The 27,561-nt window shown below is 36.5% G+C and overlaps 1 protein-coding gene across 1 annotated transcript in view; it reads left to right on the forward strand.

The window, feature by feature from the left end:
* The window catches only part of ITGA2 (integrin subunit alpha 2), a 67,073-nt gene that overhangs the window by 20,763 nt on the left and 18,749 nt on the right, over positions 1-27,561 (forward strand). The window contains exons 5-18 of the mRNA XM_058434238.1: positions 3,475-3,589; positions 3,751-3,878; positions 6,507-6,655; positions 10,637-10,787; positions 11,083-11,248; positions 13,109-13,185; positions 14,957-15,095; positions 15,985-16,130; positions 17,864-18,007; positions 19,988-20,191; positions 20,916-21,052; positions 22,194-22,333; positions 25,174-25,325; positions 27,000-27,110. Coding sequence (XP_058290221.1) covers positions 3,475-3,589; positions 3,751-3,878; positions 6,507-6,655; positions 10,637-10,787; positions 11,083-11,248; positions 13,109-13,185; positions 14,957-15,095; positions 15,985-16,130; positions 17,864-18,007; positions 19,988-20,191; positions 20,916-21,052; positions 22,194-22,333; positions 25,174-25,325; positions 27,000-27,110 — 1,959 coding nt within the window. The remainder of the gene's footprint in view (positions 1-3,474; positions 3,590-3,750; positions 3,879-6,506; positions 6,656-10,636; positions 10,788-11,082; positions 11,249-13,108; positions 13,186-14,956; positions 15,096-15,984; positions 16,131-17,863; positions 18,008-19,987; positions 20,192-20,915; positions 21,053-22,193; positions 22,334-25,173; positions 25,326-26,999; positions 27,111-27,561) is intronic.

Raw genomic sequence — 27,561 nt, forward strand, 5'->3', positions numbered from 1 at the left:
AATTATGCTATTTATTTGGTTATCCAATGTTGAATATTCAAAATAATGTTTATGTGTAGACTTTTTAGGATATTCAGCAAAACCACTGCTACTGAATGTTTTGAAGAAAAGGGAACAAAAAGAACCCTGATTCTTTGCCCTTGGAAAGTGTGCTAAGTAATTGTTGATAACAGCAGAATTCCAAATATCATTTCTACTTCCTGTAGGATCATTCAAGATAGGTACTGCTAATTAAAAAAGTAGGTTTCAAAGCTAAAAAGTATTTTTGGTTTTTAATCATTTCCTGTAATTGTTGAGTAATCTGGTGTTATCCGAGGCATGGAGCAGTCTCTCATGTCAGTGCTCACTTTCATTTAGTTACAAAAAGAGTAAAAAGACATCATTGATTAGTGAAATAGTAAAAAGACATCACTTTAGTGAAACAGAATGCCTTATTTAACAAGTGCTTTTGGAACAATTAATTGATTAATATTTACATATCCAAATACACTGTCAAGTGAATTGAAAGTTAATATAAAAAACTAGAAAAAATGGAAATTTTCTGAAGGATTGAAAAATTTCTGAGTTTGGAGCTAATAGAAAAAATAATATAGGAAACTGTTGAAAGGATTTGACTATATAAAAAAAGGGAAAACATCACACATCAAAAAAAAAAAAGTTTGAAGACAAATAAAAACACAATCTTATTTGAAATTTCCATTGACTCACATAGGTATGCGTATGTATGTATAACCCTGTTAAAATTGTCTTAGAGAGGTCGGGCACGGTGGCTCATGGCTGTAATCCCAGCACTGTGGGAGGCTGAGGCAGGTGGATCACGTGTGGTCAGGATTTCAAGACCAGCCTGGCCAACATGGTGAAACCCCGTCTCTCCTAAAAATACAAAAATCAGCCAGGAGTGGTGGCACACACCTGTAATCCCAGCTACTCAGGAGGCTGAGGCAGGAGAATCACTGGAACCCAGGAAGCAAAGGTTGCATGCAGTGAGCCGAGATCGTGCCACTGCACTCCAGCCTAAGCGACAGAGTGAGACTCCGTCTCGAAAAAAAAAAAAAAAGAAAAAATATGTCTTAGACAGTGTAATTCAACTTTACATTAGTTTTATCTAAACCATTGGCACGCTTCCTTAAAAATCCTATGTTTTATAACTGTATTATTCTAAAAATGTAATCAATTTTGAACAATGTCATTCTATTTTTACTAATGGATATTATTATTCTGATGACTGTGCTGCCAGTAAGTGAATTAGATATTGCTTGTGATATGTGTTAACGTCAGTGCATAAATGAATATTGCAATGGATCTTTATGGTTTATGATATTCCAAAGTCTTTACAATAAGGTTGCTTTAATCATTTTGTTTGTTTGATTTTAAGGTTGCAAAAATTTTAAAAAAGAATATACTGATATTTAGAGATTACAGAATTTACCTCAAAATTTTTAATCTATAACTCCAGATAAAGTAAAAAATAAAAGTTAAAAAGCAAGAGAATTTAAGAGATTAATTAACAGTCCAGGTAGCAAGCAGAGAGGCAGAAAGAGAGAGGGGAGGAGAAAGAAAAAAAGAAAAAACCCAAAGTTTCCTTTACATACTTAAAAGGTCAAAATCATAAGATACTCTTAAGAATTATGTGGAAAAGACTGACAATCATCACATTTTTTTGAAACTTCTTAAGTTCTGGGCTTAAAGTAGGAATGTAGTTCTGGCACTTACAACTGGCATATTTTAATTTCAACTTCTTAATGCTGTTTTCCATTGCTTTTAAAACAAAAAAAAAATTTTTGAATACTTCATGAGTTCTTTTTCAAAGTGATTTAAAAAAAAGCTTAGGAATGGCGATATAGAAACCAATAATTGGTATCTGTTATTTGGTAAACTAACCAAAGACATTAATAATGACTTTCTTCTAATTAATTGGCAAAATAAATCAGTTTTATAGGGAGAAAACTATGCCTCGTTCATTGCACATGAAATATGGCCAAAGCTGCTTCCCCTTTGACAGTTAAACTGGGTCAAATAAGTTTTCTTTTATTTTTCCAATTACTTCCTGCAAGCCCATACTCTTCTGTTCAGTTTTAATAACTGATTCACAACTTTACATAACGTTAAATTCTGTAGGCATTTTTTAGGATCTTAATTAGATTTCTCTTTTGCACTTGTCTCCTTTTTCATCTATCAATTTTAAAGTTTTAATCTAATGTTTCCTGTGTCATTTAATCATGATTTAATCAGGAGTTCTTGGCATTCAAGGACTCCTGAAAAGGAGAGAACTGGGATTGCATTAATGGAGATATTAAGGATTGGAGCAGATATAATGTGAGCAAGAAGACAAGTGCCATTCAGCGTTAGTGACTGCAGTTAATTGGGAAGTGGGCAAAGTTAAAAACTGGTAGTCAGTGAACCTCATTTGTGTTTGCTTAGCACATGGAGTAATTTTGAACTGAATTTTCGCACAACATTTGCCCTCTCAACTCTCTTTTATAAATTAGGGAATCTGGCAACACAACCTATTTCATACCAGTGGGCAGGCAGAAAACACAGTGGTCTGTACACAGGCATGGGTTCTTCATTCACCATGATGTCTATACCTGACCCCAAGCCCTCTTCAAGCATTACTGCCATTAGGTTTATGGTTTCTGCTGAGCAGTATGAATGGAAGGAACTGCAGAAAACTAATGTTCAACAAGAACAATGATAATGATGCTGGCTAACAATATTATATGGCATTTGCTATTTAACTGGCATTGTTCTTAGTGTTTTATATCTATAGACCTATTTAATCTTTACAACAATCTTAAAAGATAGAATGTGTGGTTATCTTCATTTTACAGATGAAGCACCCGAGGCCCAGGTAAATGAGAGACAAAAAGTGAACTTGCATGCATTCTCCTCCTTGGTGTTCTCTGGAAGGAAAGTACCTGTTTTTTTTTTTTTTTTTTTTTTGAGGGAGGGGATCTCTGTTGTTTTGCCCGGAGTGCAGTGGCGCGATCTCGGCTCACTGCAAGCTCCGCCTCCCGTGTTCACGCCATTCTCCTGCCTCAGCCTCTCCGAGTAGCTGGCACTACAGGCGCCTGCCACTACACCCGGCTAATTTTTTGTATTTTTAGTAGAGACGGGGTTTCACCGTGGTCTCGATCTCCTGACCTCGTGATCCGCCCGCCTCGGCCTCCCAAAGTGCTGGGATTACAATATCTAGCTTGTTGGGAGACCTCATAGGCTCCTCCCTTCACTGACACCTGCTTCCAACAGTCTCAGCACTCCTCCTCCTGCGAGGCTTGCCACTGGGCACAGAGCACCTGCCACCTTCTCCATCACTTCTGCTTTCCCCAAGGGCATTACTGACTCATTGGTTTTGAGTTGACAATTATTAGTATCTTAGAAAAGAGTGGAGATGATTTCTGAGCTCCATAATGGAGAGCTAGAAGTTAGCATTTGTCATGTGTTTCCATTGATTGTTTTCTCATTTCTTTGAAGACATGTGGTCCTCTGTGGGCACAGCAATGTGGGAATCAGTATTACACAACGGGTGTGTGTTCTGACATCAGTCCTGATTTTCAGCTCTCAGCCAGCTTCTCACCTGCGGCTCAGCGTAAGTTATTAATGTGCAGATGGTCTGAGCAATGCCTTACGGTTAGAGGGGGAAAAGGTTATCAACTAGTGGCACCCAAACCCTCCTTACATCCATTTTTATATGGCTGTGAAATGTGACTTACCTGTGGAAATCTGCTTCTTTCCTCTTTTCCTGTGTAGCCTGCCCTTCGCTCATAGATGTTGTGGTTGTGTGTGATGAATCAAATAGTATTTATCCTTGGGATGCAGTGAAGAATTTTTTGGAAAAATTTGTACAAGGCCTGGATGTAGGCCCCACAAAGACACAGGTATGGCCGGCAGAAATGCATAAACTAACTTATGGCTTTCTTTCTGAAAAAAATATTGTTAGCTATGAAGTCTTAATTTTTATATTTGCTGAATCCCCATTTTAAATGCATTTGATGGTAGTTTTTAAAGTTAATTGAAACTTTTACTACATTGGGTTATTCTACCTGTGGCTTTGCCCAATGCTGGTCTTTTGACCTTAGAGTTCCATTTCTGACACAAGCATTAAAGGTATGGGATATAACTTTTTTTTTTTCTTTAAGACCGAGTCTTGCTCTTGTCACCTAGGCTGGAGTGCAATGGCGCGATTTAGGCTCACTGCAACCTCTGCCTCCTGGGTTCAAGCAATTCTTTTGCCTCAGCCTCCCGAGTAGCTGGGGTTACAGGCTCCTGCCACCACACCCAGCTAATTTTTATATTTTCGGTAGAGACAGGATTTCACCATGTTGGCCAGGCTGGTCTTGAACTCCTGACCTCAGGTAATCCACCTGCCTCAGCCTCCCAAAGTGCTGGGATTACAGGCATAAGCCACCATGCCCGGGCAGGATATAACATTTTAATCTTCCTTTAGTTTCCTGTCTTTCCCTTCTAACCCATGAGTTACATTTTAAAATTCAATATGTATTTTTATGTCCATTTGGACTAATAATTAATTTCTTTTGTTTATTCCTTGCTGGTAAAATAATTATTGAATTCTGAAATTTGTATAAATAAGTCACTAAGCATAGTTCTACCATTTATGATAATATTTTATAGTTATTTATCATATTCCAGTTTAGCTTGCCCTTTTGCCTACAGAAAAAGTCTTTTCAGTAATTTTATATAGCTCTTTATATTTTAAGAAGTCTTTAATTTGCTTTTATATCTTCTTGAGGTAGGCACCTAAAGCTCAATAGTATTATTTTAAAGTTCACTTTCTGGTTTTGGATTTTTTTTTTTTCCTTTCTGATTGAATCTGCCATTTCCTGAGCCATTCTGGTTGTAGCAGTATACTGAGCCAGTGTCAACCCGGACCGGTTCACCGTTACCAGTGTATGTTCATGCATTGCATCTGATACTCTAATGTTCAACATCTAATACGAATTGTTGGCATGTTTTTCGCTAAATGCTTTCCAGCTATCTTTACTGAAATTTGCTTCTCTGCTTTCCTGTTCGCTATTTAAACATGTTGTTATATGTTTCCCCCATTGAAATTGCTTTTCAGTACCAAGAGTATCTCAATACCCACAGAAGCTTTGGAAATTTCCCTGTGGGCGTTTTCCAGGACATTCTGCTAAATAAAACTGCATATAGCACTGGTTTCCAGAATAAAGCCCCTTATAAGTTTTCATATGTGTTTCCTTATTTCCTCTGTTTCTAAATGGGTTACCCTCATAACGTGACTAATTTTATTTAAGTCTCCTATATAGAATTCACAGTCTTCCTCTTTTGTGTCTTCCTACCAAAAGTGTATCTGATTCCTCTCCAGAAGTGGTTTAACTCAATTTCTTTTCTTACAGCCTAAATTTGACCTTCCTGTAAGTTCTAACCTACCACATTTCTGTAAATCTGTTTTCTTTTTCACACAGAAGTCCTGGGGCTGTGTCATGGGATTACTACCATCTTCCTCTCAGATTAGACTTTGAAATTCTCAGTTATTTTTGATTCTTTCCTCCTTCTCAAGTCTTACATCTCTAGAGAAAGGGGTCCAGGAATATTGTATTTCTCACTATCTTCCCAGTGCCTAGCTCACTGCCCCCTTGGCAAAACACAGCAGATGGAACCCAGACATCCAGTCCTCACCGCTTCCACCTCCTTACATACTGACCTGTATTTCAGAGAGCCTCTTGGTGCCATTCAGAGATCCCTCACTGCCACTCCTGTTCTAGAAAGCCCATCTCCTAGGCTTAGAGGATGATCTCCATGCCTGCAAACAAGGACATTAACAGAAGGGTGTGACCTTGTTGATCTCTAGGATTAGGGAATGCTTCCAAACATCTTGTTCAGAAATTCTCTCAAATAAGATGCTCTCCAGCGGCATTCTCTCTGAAAGCCAGAAACTTCCTGTCCCATATGCACATATAGCATCTTCTTTCCAGAGTTGCTGAAGCCCATAATAGAGGAAATCCAGCATAAGAAATAGACTTCAACTAACTACACTGATTAGGAGCACATTGGTTTTTTGTTGTATTTAATTCTAATTATTTATTACATAGTTACTATCCTTTGATGAGATGTTACTCTTCATCTGCGATTGCTTATAGTTGTTTGCGAGCTTGAGCTTCGGTCCATTGGTAATTAGAAAGTTTATTTATATCAAGTTTAATCTTCCTGTTAAAAATAGTGTTCTAATAGTCATCCATATTAAAATATTATAGGGCAGTATTAAAAACTACAAATATTACTCTTGGGAGTCAAATCATACACTGTAGCACATCATCTTTCTTGACTGCTGTTGTACACTGATGGCCTCTAACAGAGAAGAAATTATTCCATCGAAAGAAAAGTAACTATCAAGAACAAAGTTGGAAGTGATGCCTTAAAGCTACCGGCCCATGTCTAAATGTACTTTTGATTTTTATTTTATTGGTTAAGTAGAAATTATTTTTAATGTAATGACAGCCCATTAATAAATGTCTCCTCTTTTGAAGGTGGGGTTAATTCAGTATGCCAATAATCCAAGAGTTGTGTTTAACTTGAACACATATAAAACCAAGGAAGAAATGATTGTAGCAACATCCCAGACATCCCAATATGGTGGGGACCTCACAAACACATTTGGAGCAATTCAATATGCAAGGTAAGTTTTGGCGCTAATAGGCCAGTGTTTTCATAATACAAAACATTATATTTATGTAATGAATAAGAAAAAGTAAGGAAAAGACAAAGAAAAATAATATACCTGGTACCTAACTTAAATCAGAACTAATAAAGAAAAAAACATCAGGGCATTCTATGTCTTGAATACTTTGAGAAGGCAGTTGGGAAAGTTAAATCTTTGATTTTAGGATATTTATAAAATACTACATGATGTTTAAATGAATTTATATGAAGTAAATGAAATGAGAAGACCTTAGATTAAAACAGTAGGAAATGGGGCAATCTGTCATAAATTGTTAATATTCATCAGAGATTCAGGCAAATTGAGCTCATGGATCACTTGGTGCAAATTAACAAAGCCCACAGAATCTTAAACATATGAGTTTAAGTTTATTATGCTTATTACAATCAGTGGGAAATGTGAAATTATAACTATACAGGACTCTCTTGATTCTTATCTCAATTTCTCTATTTTCTCAGATCCACTGACCTTTCTCTTCACTCTATTTTTTATTTTATTTTTATTACACTTTAAGTTCTGGGATACATGTGCAGAACGTGCAGGTTCGTTACATAGTATACACATGCCATGGTGGTTTGCTGCACCCATCAACCCATATCTACATTAGGTACTTCTCCTAATGCTATCCCTCTCCTAGTCCCCCACCCCTCGACAGGCCCCATTGTGTGATGTTCCCTTCCCTGTGTCCTCATTGTTCAATGTGCTCTCATTGTTCAACTCCCACTTATGAGTGGGAACATGCAGTGTTTGGTTTTCTGTTCCTGTGTAAGTTTGCTGAGAATGACGGTTTCCAGCTTCATCCATGTCCCTGCAAACCAGATACCTTCACAAAAATGCTAAACACACTCCGGTTGTTAAACAAATTAATGAGAACAACAAGCTTGCCTTCCCTTAAACCTATTCTCTCTCTTTGTCTTGTGCACTCCTTCTTTTCACCTCCATAATTCTTTTTGAAAAAAGCAACTCTATTCCCTCCCTCTACTTCCTTGAAACCTACAGTTCTGCCACTAGATAAGCATGACCCTCTTCATCCCCCAACCCCGTGGTCCCACCTCAAACCTCATCCTTTGTGGCTCCTCTGAACATTTGATGATGATGAACATACGCTGCTATTCCTAACCAAGTTGCCATGACACCACAAACTTCTCGAACTCCTGCCAAATTCTTTTGCCTCTTCAGTAGCTCCTTTTCCTGTTTTTCTTCACTAAGCAGAGCCCTCTCTTCTTTACTGCCCTTCTCCTGTAGGAATTCTGTCCACTGTCATGGCATCAGCAGCAGCACTGTGTGGGTTATCTCATTGCTGTGTTGTCAGCCCTACACTGTCTCCCAAAACTCACACTGGCATGTAGCTGATGCTGAATATTTTTATTCGGAGTGTTGGCTCACTTGCTAAATTCAATCTGTCCCACACTGGCCTTATTCTTTTCCCCACCACTCCTCATGAACTTGCCATTTTGATTCATGCCACTGTCTCTTGCCCAGTCATTCGAACTAAAAATTTGGTTTCCTTTATTCTTTCCACTCCTCCTTACGTCACACATCTGGTCAGTGGCCACATCCTGTCATTTCTATTTCTGCATTTCCCATTTTATCTGTCTTCTTTTTCTGTGTGTGTATTTCAGTTGCTACTTCCATCAACTGGTGACAATCCCAAATGTCTCAAAAGCAGATTCCCCACAAGAGAAGATATGATTGGTTTGGTTCATCATTACTGTCTCTATTCAGGGACAATAAAGGTTTTTTGGGCCAGCCCATCTCACAAGCTGCTGGCCAGTCAGTAGATCAGCTGCCATTATGTGAAGCGCCCTTCCTGATCCAGCAAACTGGACTAAAAGGACGAAGAAGTTGAGATGAAAAGTGGCCTTCCTGGAGTTAGAAACTGTAACGGCCCGGTTTTCAGCAGGGAAGGTGGGAGTAGTATTTTTCCCTGGAAGGAGCCTGGGACCCTGGCGAGCTTTGTTCTCCAGGACAATGGCCACTGTCCGTTGAGGAAGGACTTGCCTGGCTTTCATCGTCTTTCAAAACTTTGGTTTTCTCCCTCGTGCCATTGTCTATCTCCCTCTTCCCACTATTTCCCAAGCTAACAGGTTTTAGTCTGCCCAGTGCAAGGAGAATCACCCAACATTTTACTCATCCCTCCTAGAATGTGATTGCCTGTCTCTCTCTCTGTGTCTCATCTCTTTCTTTAAAACATTGAAGATAATCTGAAATTATTTTAGTAAATGTTGCCATATTTTCATTCACCTCATTTCATTCAATGCCTACAGTTGCAGTTTATTGTTTTAAGCACTGCGGGTAATTAAAACTAAATGAGACACAGTTTCTGTCCTCAAAAACCTTAGAATCATATATGAAATTTACAGTGTATCATAAGGGGTATGTGACACTCAAAAAGGATCTGATGTGGATAGTGTAATTCAAATTTGGCCGAAAAATGCAGAATATTTTCTATGTTTCTATAGTCTACATTATAAAATACAAAAAAGATTTTAGGAAATAAAATGATACGCTCAGTTTTATAATAAACTTAAACTCATATGTTTAAGATTCTGTGGGCTTTGTTAATTTGCACCAAGTGATCCATGAGCTCAATTTGTCTGAATCTCTAATGAATATTAACGATTTATGACAGATTGCCCCATTTCCTACTGTTTTAATCTAAGGTCTTCTCATTTCATTTACTTCATATAAATTCATTTAAACATCATGTAATATCTTATACATATCCTAAAATCAAAGATTTAACTTTCCCAACTGCCTTCTCAAAGTATTCAAGACATAGAATGCTCTGATGTTTTTTTCTTTATTTGATGCTATCTATTAAAATTTGAAATGTGTGTATCCTGTGTCCCAGTAATTTTACTGCTAAGATTTTATCCCATTTGAAAAAGTATGCCAAGATATATGCACAGGGATATTTATTACAGCCTTACTTGTAAAACTCAAAATGGCCTAAACATCCAATAACGGGGAACCGGTTGAATAAACCAGTATTTCTTCATATGGTCCTCCAAATAAAATATTATGCAGACATTTAAAAAAAGAATGAGACCTTCATATATATATATATATATATACACACACATACATGTGCTGATATGGAAAGGTCTCCATCAAAGTGAAAAACAACTGTTTAGAATATGCCCTCATTTGATGCAAAGGCATAAGAATGATACAGTGGACTCTGGGGACTCAGGGGGAAATGGTGGGAAGAGGGTGAGGGATAAAAGACTACAAATTAGGTTCAGTGTATTCTGCTCAGGTGATGGGTGCAAATCTCACAAACCACTACTAAAGAACTTATTTATGTGACCAAATACCACCTGTTCCCCAAAAACCTATGGAAATAAAACATTTTTAAAAAAAGAATATGCCCTCATTTGAGTAAAAGTTTAAGGGGTAGACTATGCCTGTACCTATGTTACGTCTAAATAAAACATTTTCTAGAAGGAAACGCAAGAAACTGATAATGGTGCTTATCTGTGGAGAGGGGTTTAGTGTCACATTTGGTTTATACCTTTCCAAATACTTTGTTTTTTTTTTAACTGTGGATATCTATTACTTTTAAAAAAATAAGTATTGAAAAAGTAAACACAAGCCTAATGCATAAAATTTATAACAGAAATATCTTTGCTTTATTGATTCATACTTATTAATTCAACTTTCTTAGAAGAAAAGAATTCTAAGGAATACTGGGATAAATACATGCACACTTATACACACATATGCCCTGACACACAAGACGTTGTTTTTAATGTCAAGCAAGACTTACATTTGTATATGTTTCTCTACAAGCTACAAATGGAAAATTAAATATGTCGCCAGAGTTAATACGGGGTGTTTAAAGAAGCTAGTTTCATGTTTCTATTTTAAACCAGAGGTTCTCATATTAATTTAGTATTTTGATAGCAAGTCTTTACTTAATTTTATCTGCCACAGAAAATATGCTTATTCAGCAGCTTCTGGTGGACGACGAAGTGCTACCAAAGTAATGGTAGTTGTAACTGACGGTGAATCACATGATGGTTCAATGCTGAAAGCTGTGATTGATCAATGCAACCACGACAATATACTGAGGTTTGGCATAGCGGTAAGTGGCTTTTCTTTTTGCTTGTCTTGCAGCTATTGGGTAAATCTTTCTTTATAGCATCACTTCTCAAGGCTGCACTTTCCCATTGGCTGTTAATAGTTGAATATAAAAGAAAGTTCTTACTCTATCTCTGCTTCTTGATGATTTTCAATCCCATCTACTAAATAAAGGGTTGTGGAAATGTTGCTTGATTTACTTTTCCAGAGGGACTATTGTGTTCAAAATAGACTAGAATGTACTCATAGGGAAAATGTACAGCAGTAATGACTGTACATTCTCTTCCTCTATTTTCAAGGTTCTTGGGTACTTAAACAGAAACGCCCTTGATACTAAAAATTTAATAAAAGAAATAAAAGCAATCGCTAGTATTCCAACAGAAAGATACTTTTTCAATGTGTCTGATGAAGCAGCTCTACTAGAAAAGGCTGGGACATTAGGAGAACAAATTTTCAGCATTGAAGGTAAAAAAAAAACCTCCTTTCAAGAATTTCCTTTCAAAATGTTTAAATAATTGTTTATTATCACATATTTGCTTTATCAATGTTAATTTGTATACCATGTATAAAAAGAGCTACTACAATCAGTAAGAAAAATGTATGAAAAACATGAATAAATAGTTTATAAGTGATAAAATACAAATGACCGATAAACATAAGAAAATATTCCCAATTTACACAGTATATTTCTAAATACTTTCAGTAAGTATTTAAAAATATAAATTAAACCAACAATATGTTTTGCCTAAAAGATGACACAGAATAATAATGTTTAATCCTGGAGAGATTATCAGGAAGCAAAGAAGCTCATACACTGTTGATAGGATGATAAATTGTTATGACTTTTGAGGGACAATGTATTAATATCTATCTATTAGAATCATAAATAGTTTTACCTTTTTATACTGTGTTATGTAAGTTCTAAAATCATTGAATTTGCTTACAGTAAGCATATATATTTTTAAAATTAGAAAAATGCAGCAAAGATTTTTAATAGTTCAGTTTTTGAGGAAGCATTTTATTTATAGGACCTAAAATAATTTACTTAGGTGGACTTGGAAAATCTAGTTGTGCAGAAAGATCATGTGTTGAGGAGCTCACTGTGTGGAGGACTAGCACACGCTTCACAGTTGGTTAAAAGAAAAAAAACACACATGACCCAAATCCTAGTTCTTGATGGTTAACCCAAATAACTCTTTGCAATAAAGACCATATGTTATTGAAAACCTATGTATCAGGTACAGCCTTAGAGTCTGGGGCTAAAGGAATTGCATAAATTATTCATTCATATAGTCACATCTTGATTTGATTATCCACTGGAATTACCCAAAAAGCTTTATTGCTTCTTCAGTATCCAATGGTGCTTCAAAGTTGTTTAAATAACCATTTAAATCCAATGTACCCTGAAATAACACAAAATCACTAGGCTATCCACACCGATAATTGTATTTGTTTGTAGTGGAATGAATGCGAACAATTGCAATCTACAAGCTAGCTAGAAATGATTTTGAGCATTATTTGTTATTATGGACTTTGGGGAGCATTATTCTATTTTATTAAAAATTATCTCTACTCATCCTGTGTAAATTATCTTCTAAATAAGACTATGTTGTACAGTACTGTTTGTCTTCTTTTCTGTATTAAAGTTTAGCTTCCTTTTTGTGAAGATTGGTGAAACGTAGCCATTTTGATCACACTGTATGGAAAATAAGTACCAATTGCATCTTACAGTGTTAGTGACAGAGGCAAGCACATATACAGAACCAGAACAAACTTCCCAATTGGTAAAATTCCTACTTAGTCTCGAATTCTGATTTCTAATAGCGAACTCAATTATCTCCCAGCAGTCTTCACTACAGATCAATTGCCCAGCCCTTCTAACTGCATCTGAGATATGCGTACATTATCAGTACCAATATTTCAAAGCTAAAAATTCAGTTAGTTTCTTAGCTAGTAATGATCAAGTTTTTTAAAAATTATCATCTCAGTTTTCATCTTACCTTATACCCTTTGTTGAGTATCCTTTGGTATCAAGAACATCATACATATTCTGCTAAATACATTAATGTTCAGTTAAGATTAATGCCAACTTTGAACACTACCTTGGAAGTATTGTTATTTCTATAACCTGCTAGAACACTTTCTTAGTAATTTCTTCTTCCCAGAATACACAAGCTCTGTATTTTGGGGTGAGTATTAGAACAGTGTGTGTTTGTGTTTGTGTTTGTGTTTGTAGGCGTGTGTGTACATACGTGCCTGCTTGTGTTTGAAAACTTGATTTAAAATTACTGACAGTAATAAAATTCTTAAAATCGAATGTTCCAGGTACTGTTCAAGGAGGAGACAACTTTCAGATGGAAATGTCACAAGTGGGATTCAGCGCGGATTACTTTTCTCAAAATGTGTGTATATCAGATAGCTTCAGGCCATGTTGTCATTTGGCATAACACTTCCAGACACAGTAGCCTTATACATAAAATGGGAAGACAGCCATCTAGGGATCAGCCCTTCTGATTCCTAGTCACGTTCATTTAGTTTCTTTGTGCTGCTGATTTACCTCTCAAATTTGAAGGTTAATAATGTCTTCCCTTCCCTGTTTCACAGGGATCTTATATGGGGGAAAACTGATAGTATACAAGAAAGTCTTTGAGTACTCCGGGGCACAGACTGTATATTAAGGTATTATTCCTGCAGGAATTTTCTTTGAAAAGAACTGGAACTACTGGAAATGTTTGTTAAAAACATGTACTCTTGTCATCACTGTCATGGTCGAATTCTGAGTTGTCATAGTATCTTTTTCTAAAAGCAGACAGAAAAGAGTTGAAAAAATAAGGAGGTAGGAAAAATGTGAGATGGAATTGGAGTACCACACTGTCTTTTCAGCTCAGGGAAGTCTATTTCTATCTCTCAGAAACATCCACCTCCTGGGCTCCTGATTCTAATTTGAGTCAGGAGGTGAGAGAGATAGTGAAAGGAGGGGAAAAAAAAAGAAAGAGATCCTGGGAAATATTTGAGGAACAATAAGAAGTCAGAGGATTTGACTGGCAGGTCAGAGGACCAAGAACAGCTTGTTTTCTGCCTCGAATCAAAGGAACTGACTTTTTCTGGATCGTCAATCCTTAGAGATGCTCATAGAAGTTATGGATCTTTCCCTCAGAAAAAATGTAAATGAATCTATGCACGGAGAATTTTACCACACAATCCCAGCAGGTTTTTGTACATACGCTGAAGTCCTTTCATGCACCCCAAATCCAGAGTCACTCAATTTACTACAGTCATTCACATAACTTCATGGTCTCTTATCCTCAAAGTAGAACACATCTTTTCCTTACTTGCTATTTTTCATGGCTTGTATTTTTTAGTCCAACATCTTATCTTTGGTATGTTCTAAGATAGAAGAACAAAAAATTAAAAATAGTGTATCTCATCCTCATTAAGTCTGCCTCCTTTGATGATTTATAGCTTTGACTGTTTAGATTGGGTTTCAGGTCAATCCAGAGTAGGCTTCCTCCTTTGCCCTCCCCACAGGGCTGACAAATGGTTATTTTCCTTCCAATAGATTGAAGGTCACAGCTAAAGGTGCCTCTTGTAGATATGCTATTATCAAATAGATGGAATATAGGAATGTACTGGAACATTTGAGAAGGGGTCAGGAAGAGAGAGGAAGAAAGCTGAAAATAGAACAGGTCGGAAGAGGGCCTCCCGAGCCGTGTCTGGGATAGCAGCAGCATCTCCGTCTCTCCTGTGTCAGTACTTCCTGTTTCTCAAGCATGTCTCACATCCGGCTGTGAGCTTTCCTTATAAATATGTGGAGTGAGAGACTCACTTCTGACTCCTTTCTAAAGTTCATAAGGGTTTACCATTGGCACATATATGCCTTTGAACGGGAAATTTGAAGATGGCTATGTACCTGTCCTGTACTACAGGTTATTACAAACGTTTGTCTGTATAACATGTCATACTAAATAAAGTCCAAAATAACACAGCCAATGGGAAGGCTTGTTCTCTAGCACAAATATATTAAGACAATTCTAAGATATATCAATATATGTTCATATATATTTCATCATTTTTAATACATCTAAACAATTTATTTCAATGTTTTGCCTACCCTGCATTCTTATGTTTTAACGGTGATTTGTTTTAATGATCTTCATTTTTCAATTATTTTAGGATATTCTGATGCTGGGTGCAGTGGGAGCTTTTGGCTGGAGTGGGACCATTGTCCAGAAGACATCTCATGGCCATTTGATCTTTCCTAAACAAGCCTTTGACCAAATTCTGCAGGACAGAAATCACAGTTCATATTTAGGTAAGGCATAGTAATAATTGGCTCAGCAAACTGAAGTTCCCTTGCTTTAAACCAGCTCTTTGTTGAATCTCAGGGTGAGTTCAGCAAAACCCTTGAACTGTCATCTAATTATCATATTTATTACACATATATATGTTGTCTCTTTGCCAGTCGGGCCTTAAGGCGTAACTACTTATTGGAATACTATATTATACTCACTAGTTTCTTCTGGCTGGTCAAGTGGTTGTAATTCCTGGAACATGATTGTGTTCCTCCAAAATGGAAATAGTTCCCAAAAGTCGATACAGTAAGTGATAGTCTTATAGTATTTTAGAGCTATGAGTCTTCTTATTCTTATAATAAGCAGCCACTGATTTTGCAGACTTACTATGGGACAGTGCCTGAGCTGGCTAGTCTATCTACATAAACATTTAAATCTTTCCAACAAGTCTTTCAGGGATGTTTTGCCTTTGAGAGATAGCAAGATTAACAACTTGTCTAACGTTCAACAACCTAGTAAGTGGCAAATCCAGAATTTGAACCTCAGACTGTTTCCAAGACCTGTGTTCTTTCTACTGTGCAATACTACCTTTTAAATACATTTATTCATTCGTTCAAGAAATATTTGTTGAATGCCAGGTTCACAGGTGGCTGATGAGGACAGCCTGGAATCTAGAGGCAGTTTTATAGGTAGAAGTCCCACCTACACAGAGAAGTGCTGCAGGTCAAAGGACAGGAGCAATTCATCTTAGAAAAAGGAAGACATGTCCTCACTGATGTATTCAGGAGCACTAGAAACTTTGCATCACATCTAACACAAAAGGATCTCTGGTCACCTTTACTCACTTCTTTTAACCTGATTTTGCTCAGATATTCAATGGTAATCACTCTATTGCTCCTTCCCTTTTAGGTTACTCTGTAGCTGCAATTTCTACTGGAGAAAGCACCCACTTTGTTGCTGGTGCTCCTCGGGCAAATTATACCGGCCAGATAGTGCTATATAGTGTGAATGAGAATGGCAATATCACAGTTATTCAGGCTCACCGAGGTGACCAGGTAAATCTCACTGTTTAGCAGGTGAAATTAATTTTATGGGCAGCTGGGCAGGTGGGGAGTCGGGTGAGCAGAAATGGAAAACAACATGGCCTGAGTGCCTACTCTGTGATTGGCTCTGTAATCTGAGTTTACTTAGTGTATTCCTTAAATCGTCACAACAATACCAAGAAGACAGCCCTCCCTTTTGACAACTTGCTGGGAATTTAGCTAGCTTTCTAAAGTCACACAGCGTCCATGGATTGAGCTGTCATTAAAACTCAGTCCTTTCTGGACTCAGAGGCTGTCCTGTTTGATTACATCCCCTTCATGTTTTTGACTCCCTGGACTAATAATGCATGGACACTATTGAGTTGTGATGGCAGGCACCTAACCACTGCTTTGTAGGTAAGCACACACTAGGAACAAGTATTTGGAGAGGAAATAATGAGAAGAAGGGAGCAGCATAACATTATAAGGACTGAACTTTTACATCTGGAGCTGTCAGAATGTCCTGTTGGTTTTGAAGATTCTAAAAGTAAAACAATTATCTTCTCTGCCGCTTTCAGCTGATGGGTGACAGTTTGGTAGTCAGACCCTATGATGAATCTCAGGTATGGCCCACTACAGCAAAGGTCTGTTGCTAGAGCAAAGGCCAGCTGATTGCTTCCTGTTTCCTTACTACACAGTTTTGACCCAGGGGCTTGACACACATTTAAAATGAGCATCACTAATCCCTGACAACCAACAAAAAGTGGTTTCCTTCTTTAAGCTGGAGAAACTTACAAAGATTTCTCTTCTCTGAGATTAAGTGTGATCCTGCTGTTGCTATGGATTTTCTAGGAGTAAGAAGACCTGAGTTCTTGACTTCCATGACCACAAATTAGCTATGGTCACATACTTTTTTCTCTTTTTTAATATTTTAAAGAAGTTCTTTTTTAATTTAGAAAATAACAGTGACAGTGTTATGGAAGGAATCATTTCTTAGTCATTTCTAAATCCTTAAAAAGTGTTCACATAGGCATGCATTGAACATTGTTGAATGGGATGAAGGTTCAAAGTCTCAACTTTTCTTATTTTAATTTATCTCCACCTAGTCTTCCTGTCCCAATCTATCCAGCAACTACTTACCTGTCTCATATCATGCCAGGTACACTTACATCATCATATGTGCTTTCCCACTTCCCTCTGCCTAGAAAACTTCATGTCCTTCTTACTTTGAAATTTGAATGATATTTTAACTTTCTAAGCCTTCTTGACTCTTCTGCTTTCTGATCACTCAGCATTTGGGACTTGCCTCTATCACAATTTATTTTACTATAGAAGCTTAATTATTTATTCTCCCTGCCTCTACCCCTCCTGCCTTTCGCTACGACAAACCTCACATACCTACAAAAGGTTTGCCTTATGTCTTTGACCCCCTGGCATCAGAAACACCTGGAATGCTAATTTAAATTGCTGTGTTCTGGATCACATCCTAGACATTACATCAGAATCTCTAGAAATGGGTCTCAGGGATCTGTATTTCAAAGGCATTTTCTGGGAGATTCTTGTGCACACTAAGATTTAAGAACCAGGTGTTAGATGGTGTTAGAACCTGAGGGAAGGGACTATGCCGTCTGTCTTCATGTTCCTAGCACTTTGCAAATAGTAAACACTCAATTTTTGTGTATTGAATGAGCAAGTAAATGTTCAGTGTAATATTAGAAGTTTATGAATCTTAGGAATTCTAAGTTTAACATGTTTTATTACTCCAGATTGGCTCCTATTTCGGTAGTGTGCTGTGTTCAGTTGATGTGGATAAAGACACCATTACAGACGTGCTCTTGGTAGGTGCACCAATGTACATGAATGACCTAAAGAAAGAGGAAGGAAGAGTCTACCTGTTTACCATCAAGAAGGTAAAAAAAACACATTAAACTAATAGTTTAATTTGCTTTAGTACTGGTAATTTAACTTGCATTTGGAAAGAAAAATTTATTATTATTTAATGATAATTTGCACAGATAGTATGGTTTACATTTCATCATTTTTGAGGATGTCCCCATTAAGTTATGATTTTAAAAATCACATTAGCAGGAAAAACTAGAGTTGAATGTATAGTGTACTGCCATTTTCCATGAGAGGTCTTTGAATATATAGTCTCTTATGCAAATAAAGCCATTATAAGTGCACATCGTTAATTGAAATATGCACACACACAAACATTTGCGTATTTCTCTAGTATCACATGTAATTTTTTGCTATAAAGACAACAGTAACAGGGCAATGCTTTCTTACTATCAGTTGACAGTGAAAAACACAAGTTGTACAAGCACTTTGTAAATTCCTTGTGATCCCAGATGCTTCCTACATTAGTTTGTCAGGAAGTGTCATTGCTTAGTGTAACATTTAGGCATGTATCCAACTCTTGAAGTTTCAAGTCCTTCCACAAAAAAACACCATACGTTAACATGGCAAAGCATAATTTTTCCACTTTGTGGACTGAACTCTCTAAATCCATGTATATAAGTATAGGGAACTCCATGAAATAAAAAAGAAAACCAAATTAAAGGCACAGATTGACATAGAAAATTATATGCTCCTTAGTATATAAGAAAAAAAGAAGCTGATGTTAAAGTAGTAAATATTATGTTTAAGTATTGTGATATTTTGTACTACCTGATTTATTGATATTTATGTAAAAATTAATCTTTTAACAGAAGTAATTGATTAAAACAATTCTAAAGCAATTATACATATAAAGAATGTGTAATTGAGTATCAACAAAGGCTGGACCTAGTTACTTGTTGAAAAACTGGCAAATCCCCCATTCTTTAGATATTTCTTACTTGTGAGATATACTGAATTATCATTAATTGTTGAAAATGAACAGATCTTTTAATACCGTGTCAAACTAAGTAAAAATTTTTATAAGATTATAATAGAGGAGAAAGAATCAACACTGACCCAGTTTCATGGTTGAGAAACATTGCTTTCTTGTGAAGTCATGAAATAGTTCCATACTTCATTATAAAATCTAAGAGAAAACCATTTTTACAAGGAAACGTCTTTTCCTTTGCACAGAATTATTTAGTGTTTTTAATAATGGAGATATTAACAATCTCATTTTCTACTTCCTGTACCACTATAATTATGTCACTATTTGGTCATTTTTACAGAAAGCCTAAATCAAGATGTTGTGTTTTATTTTGTTCTGTGTCTGCTTTAATTTCATTCATGATATTAGTAATTTTCACCAGAAAAATTTTCAATCAAAAGGTTGGAAATAGGTGAAGATCGTATTATTGAGAGGAAAATGAGACCAAGAAATGGATGTTGTTCAGCTACAGTAAAGAGAATTATCTCCTTTCACCTTGGTTTGTGAGCAGTTATTTATGACCTTACTGAAATTCTTATTTATAATTCCGATCATAAATAGTTCAGGTTTAAAATTCTATCCATTTTTAACATTGAAAAATGTTTGGTCATCGATTGCTCTGAATTTTATTTTCTTTTTCATTTTATCATATTTCTTTCACTTTTTTAAATTGATAGGGTCTTGCTCTGTTACCCAGGCTGTAGTGCAGTGGTGTGATCATAGCTCACTGCAGCCTCTAATTCCTGGGCTCAAGCAATCCTCCCACTTCAGCCTCCTGAGAGCTAGGACTACAGGTGTGCGCCACCACTTCTGGCTAACTTTTTACAAAAATGTTTTATAGAGACAAGGTCTCACTATTGCTCAAGCAGGTCTCAAATACCTGGCTTCAAGTCGTCCTTCTGCCTCAGCCTCTGGAGTCTTTGGGATTACAGGCATGAGCCACTACACCCAGCTGCTCTGAATTTTAATTATACAAGTTGTAAGGTTTGCTTTAATCATGCTTTTGTTTCCCCTTTGCAAGGGCATTTTGAGTCAGCACCAATTTCTTGAAGGCCCCGAGGGCATTGAAAATGCTCGATTTGGTTCAGCAATTGCAGCTCTTTCAGACATCAACATGGATGGCTTTAACGATGTGATTGTTGGTTCACCACTAGAAAATCAGAATTCTGGAGCTGTATACATTTACAATGGTCATCAGGGCACTATCCGCACAAAGTATTCCCAGGTAATCCATGAGCTGTATGGTGATGTATGTATTTGTGGGTCTTAACATATTAGACATAGAAAGCGTCATGTAAACCATGCGATCCATCCCTCTTATTTTGTAACTTCATTGTTTCACTCAATAAACATTAAGTGAACCTCTACTGTGTGCCCAAGCACTGTTCTAGACTCTGGGGATGCAGTAAGAACAGGACAGACACAATTCTGATCTTTGTGTGCCTTATATTATATTGGAGGAGACAAATAAAAAAAAAAAAGAAGTAGATAAGATAAAGTGTTCCAGATAGTAATAAAGGAATTTTTTTTTAAAAAAGCAAATGAAACTAAAATAGGAAATAAAATTTCAGCAATAGTAGTATCAGGTGGTTGAAGGGGTGACTAATGAGGCCTCACTGACCAGCCAATTTTGGAGTAAGACCGGAAGGAAAAGAACTAGGAAATTAACCCTGTACCTGAACTTGCATCAATTTGCTCCCAGTCCACTGTCTTTTCACTGGTTTATGATTTTTTATTAAAGATTTATGCTGTCCCTTTGATGCAAATGTGGCTGTAAGAGTGATGCAGAGATCAGATAAGATGTGATTAAAAAACTAATCTTTAGAATTTGTAGAGAATAAACAATCTGGAAAATTACTATATAGAAATATAATAATGAAATTCAGAGGCTGCCATTTTCTGGTTCAGCTGTTGTGTACTATAATTTCGTGTCAAACTTGCTCTTTTAGAAAATCTTGGGATCCGATGGAGCCTTTAGGAGCCATCTCCAGTACTTTGGGAGGTCCTTGGATGGCTATGGAGATTTAAATGGGGATTCCATCACCGATGTGTCCATTGGTGCCTTTGGACAAGTGGTTCAACTCTGGTGAGTCAGGAAGAGCCAGACACAAACTAACTAAAGATTACCTGCTAAGAAAGCAGAACAGATGTCTGTACTGGTATTATAGAAATGCCACATGCATTCTGTAAGACTATAGGGAATTGATGTATCATAGTTTGCATAAAGGAATAAATGTGTTTCTCCAAGTAGGAAAAATAGATATATTTGCTTACCATTAGAAATACATTTCTCTCCTCATATGGTGAGTAAAACAGTACATAGAAAGCATAAAGTTCTCTAAATGGTATCCAGGCTATTTCTGAATGTTATCTTCCTATAAATAGCCTTATCTCAGCGTACAGAAGGGAAGCCTCATGAGACTGCATTCAAAAATACTGAAAATTCAGACCACACAAGTAAAGTGTGACTTCTATGTGACTGAATGGCATATTTTAAAATTATTAGTCATAAACAATAAGCCATTATTTAGGTTTAGCTGACTTCTCATTGACCTCCACAGGAGTTGAAGATTCGGAGGGAACAGTAGGAAGGTCATGTGATTCAAGGTCAAAAATAAGTATATTGGGCTGGCAAGGGAATAGAATCAGAAGGAAGTTGATTATTCAATCAAGAATCTCCATTCATTTGTCTCTGTCAAAAAATGTGCTTTAAATGTCCAAATATTTGAAGAACAGAAAAATAATATTCATTGATTATTTTTTATTTCTGAGTTTAATGATACTATTTACAAATCTCACTTGTGCTTTTAAAGAATGAAGTGCATTATTTTTATTGCAGAATGAAAGTTTTATGTGGAAAAAATAAAATTCAAGAATAATACTTAAGAATTTAAAAAACAAGAGAATATATTTACTGAATAAATCAGTTAAAATCATTTCAGAGTAGCGTATCAAGAGTAAATACACGTATCCCAGAACCTAAAGTATAATAAATAACTGATATGTTAAACGTGGATTGTGTTAGTGATGCAGTCACAAATTTAAAAATAAAAATTATCTCTGTCTGCCATCTTAGAGCTTTCAAATATAAACTACTGCTAAAGTGCTTTGATAGACAGTAGAGAGAAAAATTCAGTAATGCTGGTACTGGGTCCTCTGTGATAAAGGATATAATATGTGTGCTTAGTAATAACATCCATCCATCTGTTACTCTTTATGTCTTTTAGGTCACAAAGTATTGCTGATGTAGCTATAGAAGCTTCATTCACACCAGAAAAAATCACTTTGCTCAACAAGAATGCTCAGATAATTCTCAAACTCTGCTTCAGTGCAAAGTTCAGACCTACTAAGCAAAACAATCAAGTGGGTGCGTAGATCTGAAATAATCTGTATAGAAATTGGTTGGCTTACAGAGTTTTCATCCTGAATATAACAGATTTTGGTTTGTAGGCCAAGAGAAATAAGGGTCTTTAGTTACAGACACTTAAGTTTCCTTACACTGGAGATGCCTGAGAATGGTTCACTAGTCATGGAAGTTTCGTTTAGATCTTCCTTCCACATCTCTAGAAGGTTCTGCTGCAGAAAGTTGTAATCTCTATGACATAACCAAGGGCCCTCCTGCTTCCATCCTTTGAGTTTCTCTCACCTCCATTTCTCTTACTTAAAACCTTGAGCATACACAGATCATGCTGAACTGCCACTCAAATGACTATATCACGTTGGCTATGCCATGATCTATATAGGACAGGTTCAGTAAAAGTATCAAGTATTTTTCCTGTTGTTGAGGAATTAAACATGAAATAATGAAAGAAAACATGAAAAGCAATATATAACTTTTACCCAGTGTTTTAAATGTTCTAAATAGTACAGAGAAATGAATAAAAGTCTGAATTATGTCTCATCGGATGAGAAGGGTGAGGAAATCATTGTGGGCAAGCGTCAGCAGGAATTGTTGTCTTTTCTCTTGGGCTGGCCAAGTTGTCTTTCAAGGCCTGGCAAAGGTCCTGCCTCCTCTTCAAAGCTTCTTCTAAGCACACTATCTCACCTTCATCTCTCCTGCCCCAATAATCTCACCATGCTCAATACATAGCTTGCAATTTAATACTTGATTCAAAACTACCTTCTTTCATTAACTGCTGCTTCGTGGGTCCCAATTCCCCTTCCATCAGAATTTGGCTTTAAACTTCAGAACCTGTAGTTCCTATAGGAATTCAATTAAGTGACAAATATATTAACTTAAAGCTGAAAATACAGAAGCAGGTTATTTGCCATAATTCATACCAAGATACAAATAAGGTGAGAACACAAAGCAAAATTAGATTCAAATCTTAACATGCTTTCCAGATTTTCCTACTTTTCATATACATTTGGAAGTTTTCCATGCAGATGTTCAAAGATTGACCCAATTTTGAGTAGCATATCTCACTTGACCTGCCATGTAGCACATCTAACTGAGCACACATGATAGTTAAGTCAAAAACCGTTGCTGTATAAACATTGTGGCTAGTCTGCCTAATAGATTAACTTGGGAAATATATTAGTTGGCAGAAACAGTAAACTGGTCAGCTCTTCTGGCCCCGAAGCATATGTGTGTCTCATGGATCTTCCCTTTTTGACTATACTTCAACCCTTATGGCGATGCACACTCAAAAATTCTACTTTCAGAGAATTTCCTTCCCATCCACAGGCTGCCGAGGGTTTCTGGCCTTTCTTACTATTGGGCATCTTTCCCTTTAAATCTTTTTTCCTGATGCCTTCAGGTCCACCCAGACAAGCCGAGTGAAATGATTGTGAGCTCATTTGTCACTTCATTGCTTGGCAATAATAGTATGTAAGACATGAATCCCATCTTCACAACTGTGGAAAGTGAATTTATAAAGCATATGGTTTCTATCATTTATTGCATCAGGTGCACACTTCAATTTAAGATTAATAACATAGCCTATGAAGCGATGTATCATTTTTACAAAGCTACTTGAAAAAAAAAGGAAAGCATTATAATGTGGACTAACTTTGTCCTAACTGCACTCACCTCCTTGCCATTGTTTTTCCTTTACATCATCTTCACAACTTATTTTTAGTTTATTTAATTCTTTAATATTTTATCCATCATTGTTGGCATTGTTAAGTCACTGGATCAAGAAAAATTGTGCAACATATGTGATAGATTTTTTCAAGGTAACATGTAGAATTCATGTTTTGGGAAGTATATACAACCTTTAAAATATTGAAAATAATAAAGTAAGATAGAATAACCCCAAATAAGGCAACAAGGCAGCTGATGCTGTGAATGGCACCAGGTGTTCTCTCTCAATTTTGGACACACGGCCAGTGGACTTTAGTTGAAGGTAATAATTCTGATAGTTTAGACATCGGCTACTGACATCAGTTATTATCACATAATTTTTTTTCATTAGTTGGTATTAGAAAACAGAGGTTCAAAGAGGGTAAGTAAATTGCCCCAAGTCACAGAGCTCCTAAACAGCAGAATTAGGATTCAAACCAAGTCTGCCTGATTGAGACTTTATTGCTGCAGTGTTGCATGCATTTCCCTATGTGAGCATCTAGAATAGGTCAAGCACTGTCCATGTTCCCTTAGAGTATCTCAGTTAATCTTCACAATAACAATTAATTCTTACAACTGGATGGAAGCAGAAAGAACATGAGCTATTATTTCAAAAATACCCAACTTTTACTTCTGACTAGCCATGTGAGGTGAATTATTTCACATCACTTATTCTAGTTCATTATTTGAAAAATAAGATAATAAAATTCACTTTCCAGATTCATTGTAAAGCTTGTATGGCACACATGAGAATGTGTCCAATCGCAGGCACTCAGCAACTCTTCCTTTCCATTCTGTGTCTCTGTGTTATGATTAATGAAACCCGTGCTTGTGGGAGTGAGCAATTTGACCAGGTTCATCACAGTAGGTTTCCTGGCGGCAAGTCTAGTTTTCTTTCCACCGCTCCCAGCCACATTTCTCTGAATCACATTTCTTTGTATGCACAGTCACCTATGTCACATCAGAGCTGGAATGACAAATGCTTTGTGGTGCTAGCTATGGTTCACAAGCCACCAATATGAAGACTATTTCCATATTTTCTTGATGTGAGATACTTTGTCCAAGAAGACACAATAAAGCAAAGATGCTTTTTGCTATAAGTTGATTTGAAATAACATTTCTTTATGATTTTTTTATCGTAGCCATTGTATACAACATCACACTTGATGCAGATGGATTTTCATCCAGAGTAACCTCCAGGGGGTTATTTAAAGAAAACAGTGAAAGGTGCCTGCAGAAGAATATGGTAGTAAATCAAGCACAGAGTTGCCCCGAGCACATCATTTATATACAGGTAAGGCCTCAGGAACATCCCTTTTCACTTTATTTCTTCCTAAAGACAAACGAGTGGTAAAAGTCAAAAATGGAAGCTTATGAGTTAGAAAACACTCGCCCTTCTAATGAATGCCTTTCTTATGTAATTCCATAAATAAGAAGCATATTTACTTTATGCTAATATTTATGGTCACAATCTATTATTATATAAGTCAGCAGCATCAAATTTCATTTGGAATTGCAATGAAAGGGCTAAAAATATAATTCTTAAAGAGATCATAGATACAGTGTTTTCTTAAATGTTTAACAGAGAGAACTTTCCATTGGCAATAACTGTTATTTTGATATTTTCCTATCAGGGAAAATTTTTATTTATTGTTCAGCTACTGAAAAATAACTCCAATTGTGGTTTCTACTATTAGATTTAAGTTAACATAGGTGAAATATAGTAGATTATGAGATAACAATTATTTGTTCTAATTGCGTGCTGTAATTACTGTATTTAACATGGGTTTTGAAAATTTCCCAAGTAAGAAAAATGCTTTTCAGGAGAAAATTTCCAGCCAGAAATTTATTTTATTAATGATGTGAATATTTCCACCTTGGAAACCACATAATGGCATTTGAAAGGATAATTTACTCAGGAAATCACTTTTTTAAAAGGATATTTAAGTACTTTCTTAGAATACGGTTCTCAGAATTTAAGGAGCGAAAGAACTGCCAGGGAAGCTTTTGGGAAATGTATATTCTGGGTTCTTACCATCAGAAATCTAGGTTTGAAGGCCCAAGGAATATGCAGGTCTAAGGAGCACCCCAAATATTTCTGATGTAAATGGATGGTACTGAGAGGTCTTACTTCAAGAAATGCTAAGTGTAAACACTAGAAAAGCATAAAGTTGATGGTTAGATGAATTAAAATCAGTTGAGTTGTTTAGTTCATTTTTCAATTTGAAGGTTTCTTGTTTGTGAAGACATAGACTTCTTTTTTGTTAAGGTGACAATTTTATAGATTCTTTAAAGGAAGAAATCTTGTTTCCCTTCTCTCCCATCCTGTGCTAAGTGGTGGATAAGATTATACATATAATCCCTAGTGAGGAAATGGAGGCAGCCAAGCTGTTTTTCCTTAAAGTTTAAAAAAAAAAAAATCCTTTTTCTCTATTTGATATCAATGCCAATTAAAGTACATCCTACTTGCTAAGCCCACAGCCAGCCAAGGAAACATCTCCTCATAGTCCAGAGCTGTCATGGTAGACAGGCCCCCAGAAGGAATAAGTCCTTCTGGGAGGACTTCTGGGAGGCCCCCAAGAGTTAAGAGTAAGTCCTGCCTGTGAATGGACTAAAGAAGATCCCACTTCTGAGGAAAAGCAAATTCAAATGTTAGGGTTTCATTTGTATATACATAGTGCTGTCTTGACAAGAACTGATGAGCTTAACTAAGAATCCCTGCTTCAAATTCTTACTAGACCCAAGTCTCCTTTGGTTTCCTAGTAGAAGAGAGGCTAAAAGCAGAATTAGGATGGAAGAAAAAAAGCGAGAGTCTTGATTATTCAAAACAAAGATATTCTACATAATTGAGAGCTGACTGTGCTCTTAACTGTAAACACATTTGTAATCATTTTCTTGTTTTAATGCTGCTATGCCCTAATAAGCTGACTCTGTCTTTCCCTGTGTGTTTGTGTGTGTGTATGTTTAGGAGCCCTCTGATGTTGTCAACTCTTTGGATTTGCGTGTGGACATCAGTCTGGAAAACCCTGGCACTAGCCCTGCCCTTGAAGCCTATTCTGAGACTGCCAAGGTCTTCAGTGTAAGTGCAGCTTACACTTCCTGGATTTAGACTGGCAAACAAAGTTTCATAGTCACTGCAATAGTGTCTGAAGGATACTTAGGATGCAGCCCGTAAATTCTTAATTTTCTAAATGAACTACAATTCCATATGCATAAAGTTCACTAACACTTAAGTTCCATGACAGCAGGGATTTTTGTCTTTCTTGTTCACTGCTGTGTTTCCAGTCCCTAGAGCAGGGCCTGGCCTATTGTATGTGTTCAACATATATTTGTTGAAGAAATAAATAAAAATAAAGCAAATGCCTTGTGCTCACACTCAAAAAATATTACCAATACATATGAAGCTCTGTGTATAGCTGTCCCCACCATAGACACTTTCATCTAGCTCCCCCTGTGCAAATGATTATCTTGAGTTTTGTGTTTATTAATGCTTTCCTTTATTATTTTGTTAAACATTTATATATTCCTAG

The sequence above is a fragment of the Hylobates moloch genome, unplaced genomic scaffold (genome assembly GCF_009828535.3).
Source record: "Hylobates moloch isolate HMO894 unplaced genomic scaffold, HMol_V3 SCAFFOLD_23, whole genome shotgun sequence".
NCBI classification, from domain to species: domain Eukaryota; kingdom Metazoa; phylum Chordata; class Mammalia; order Primates; family Hylobatidae; genus Hylobates; species Hylobates moloch.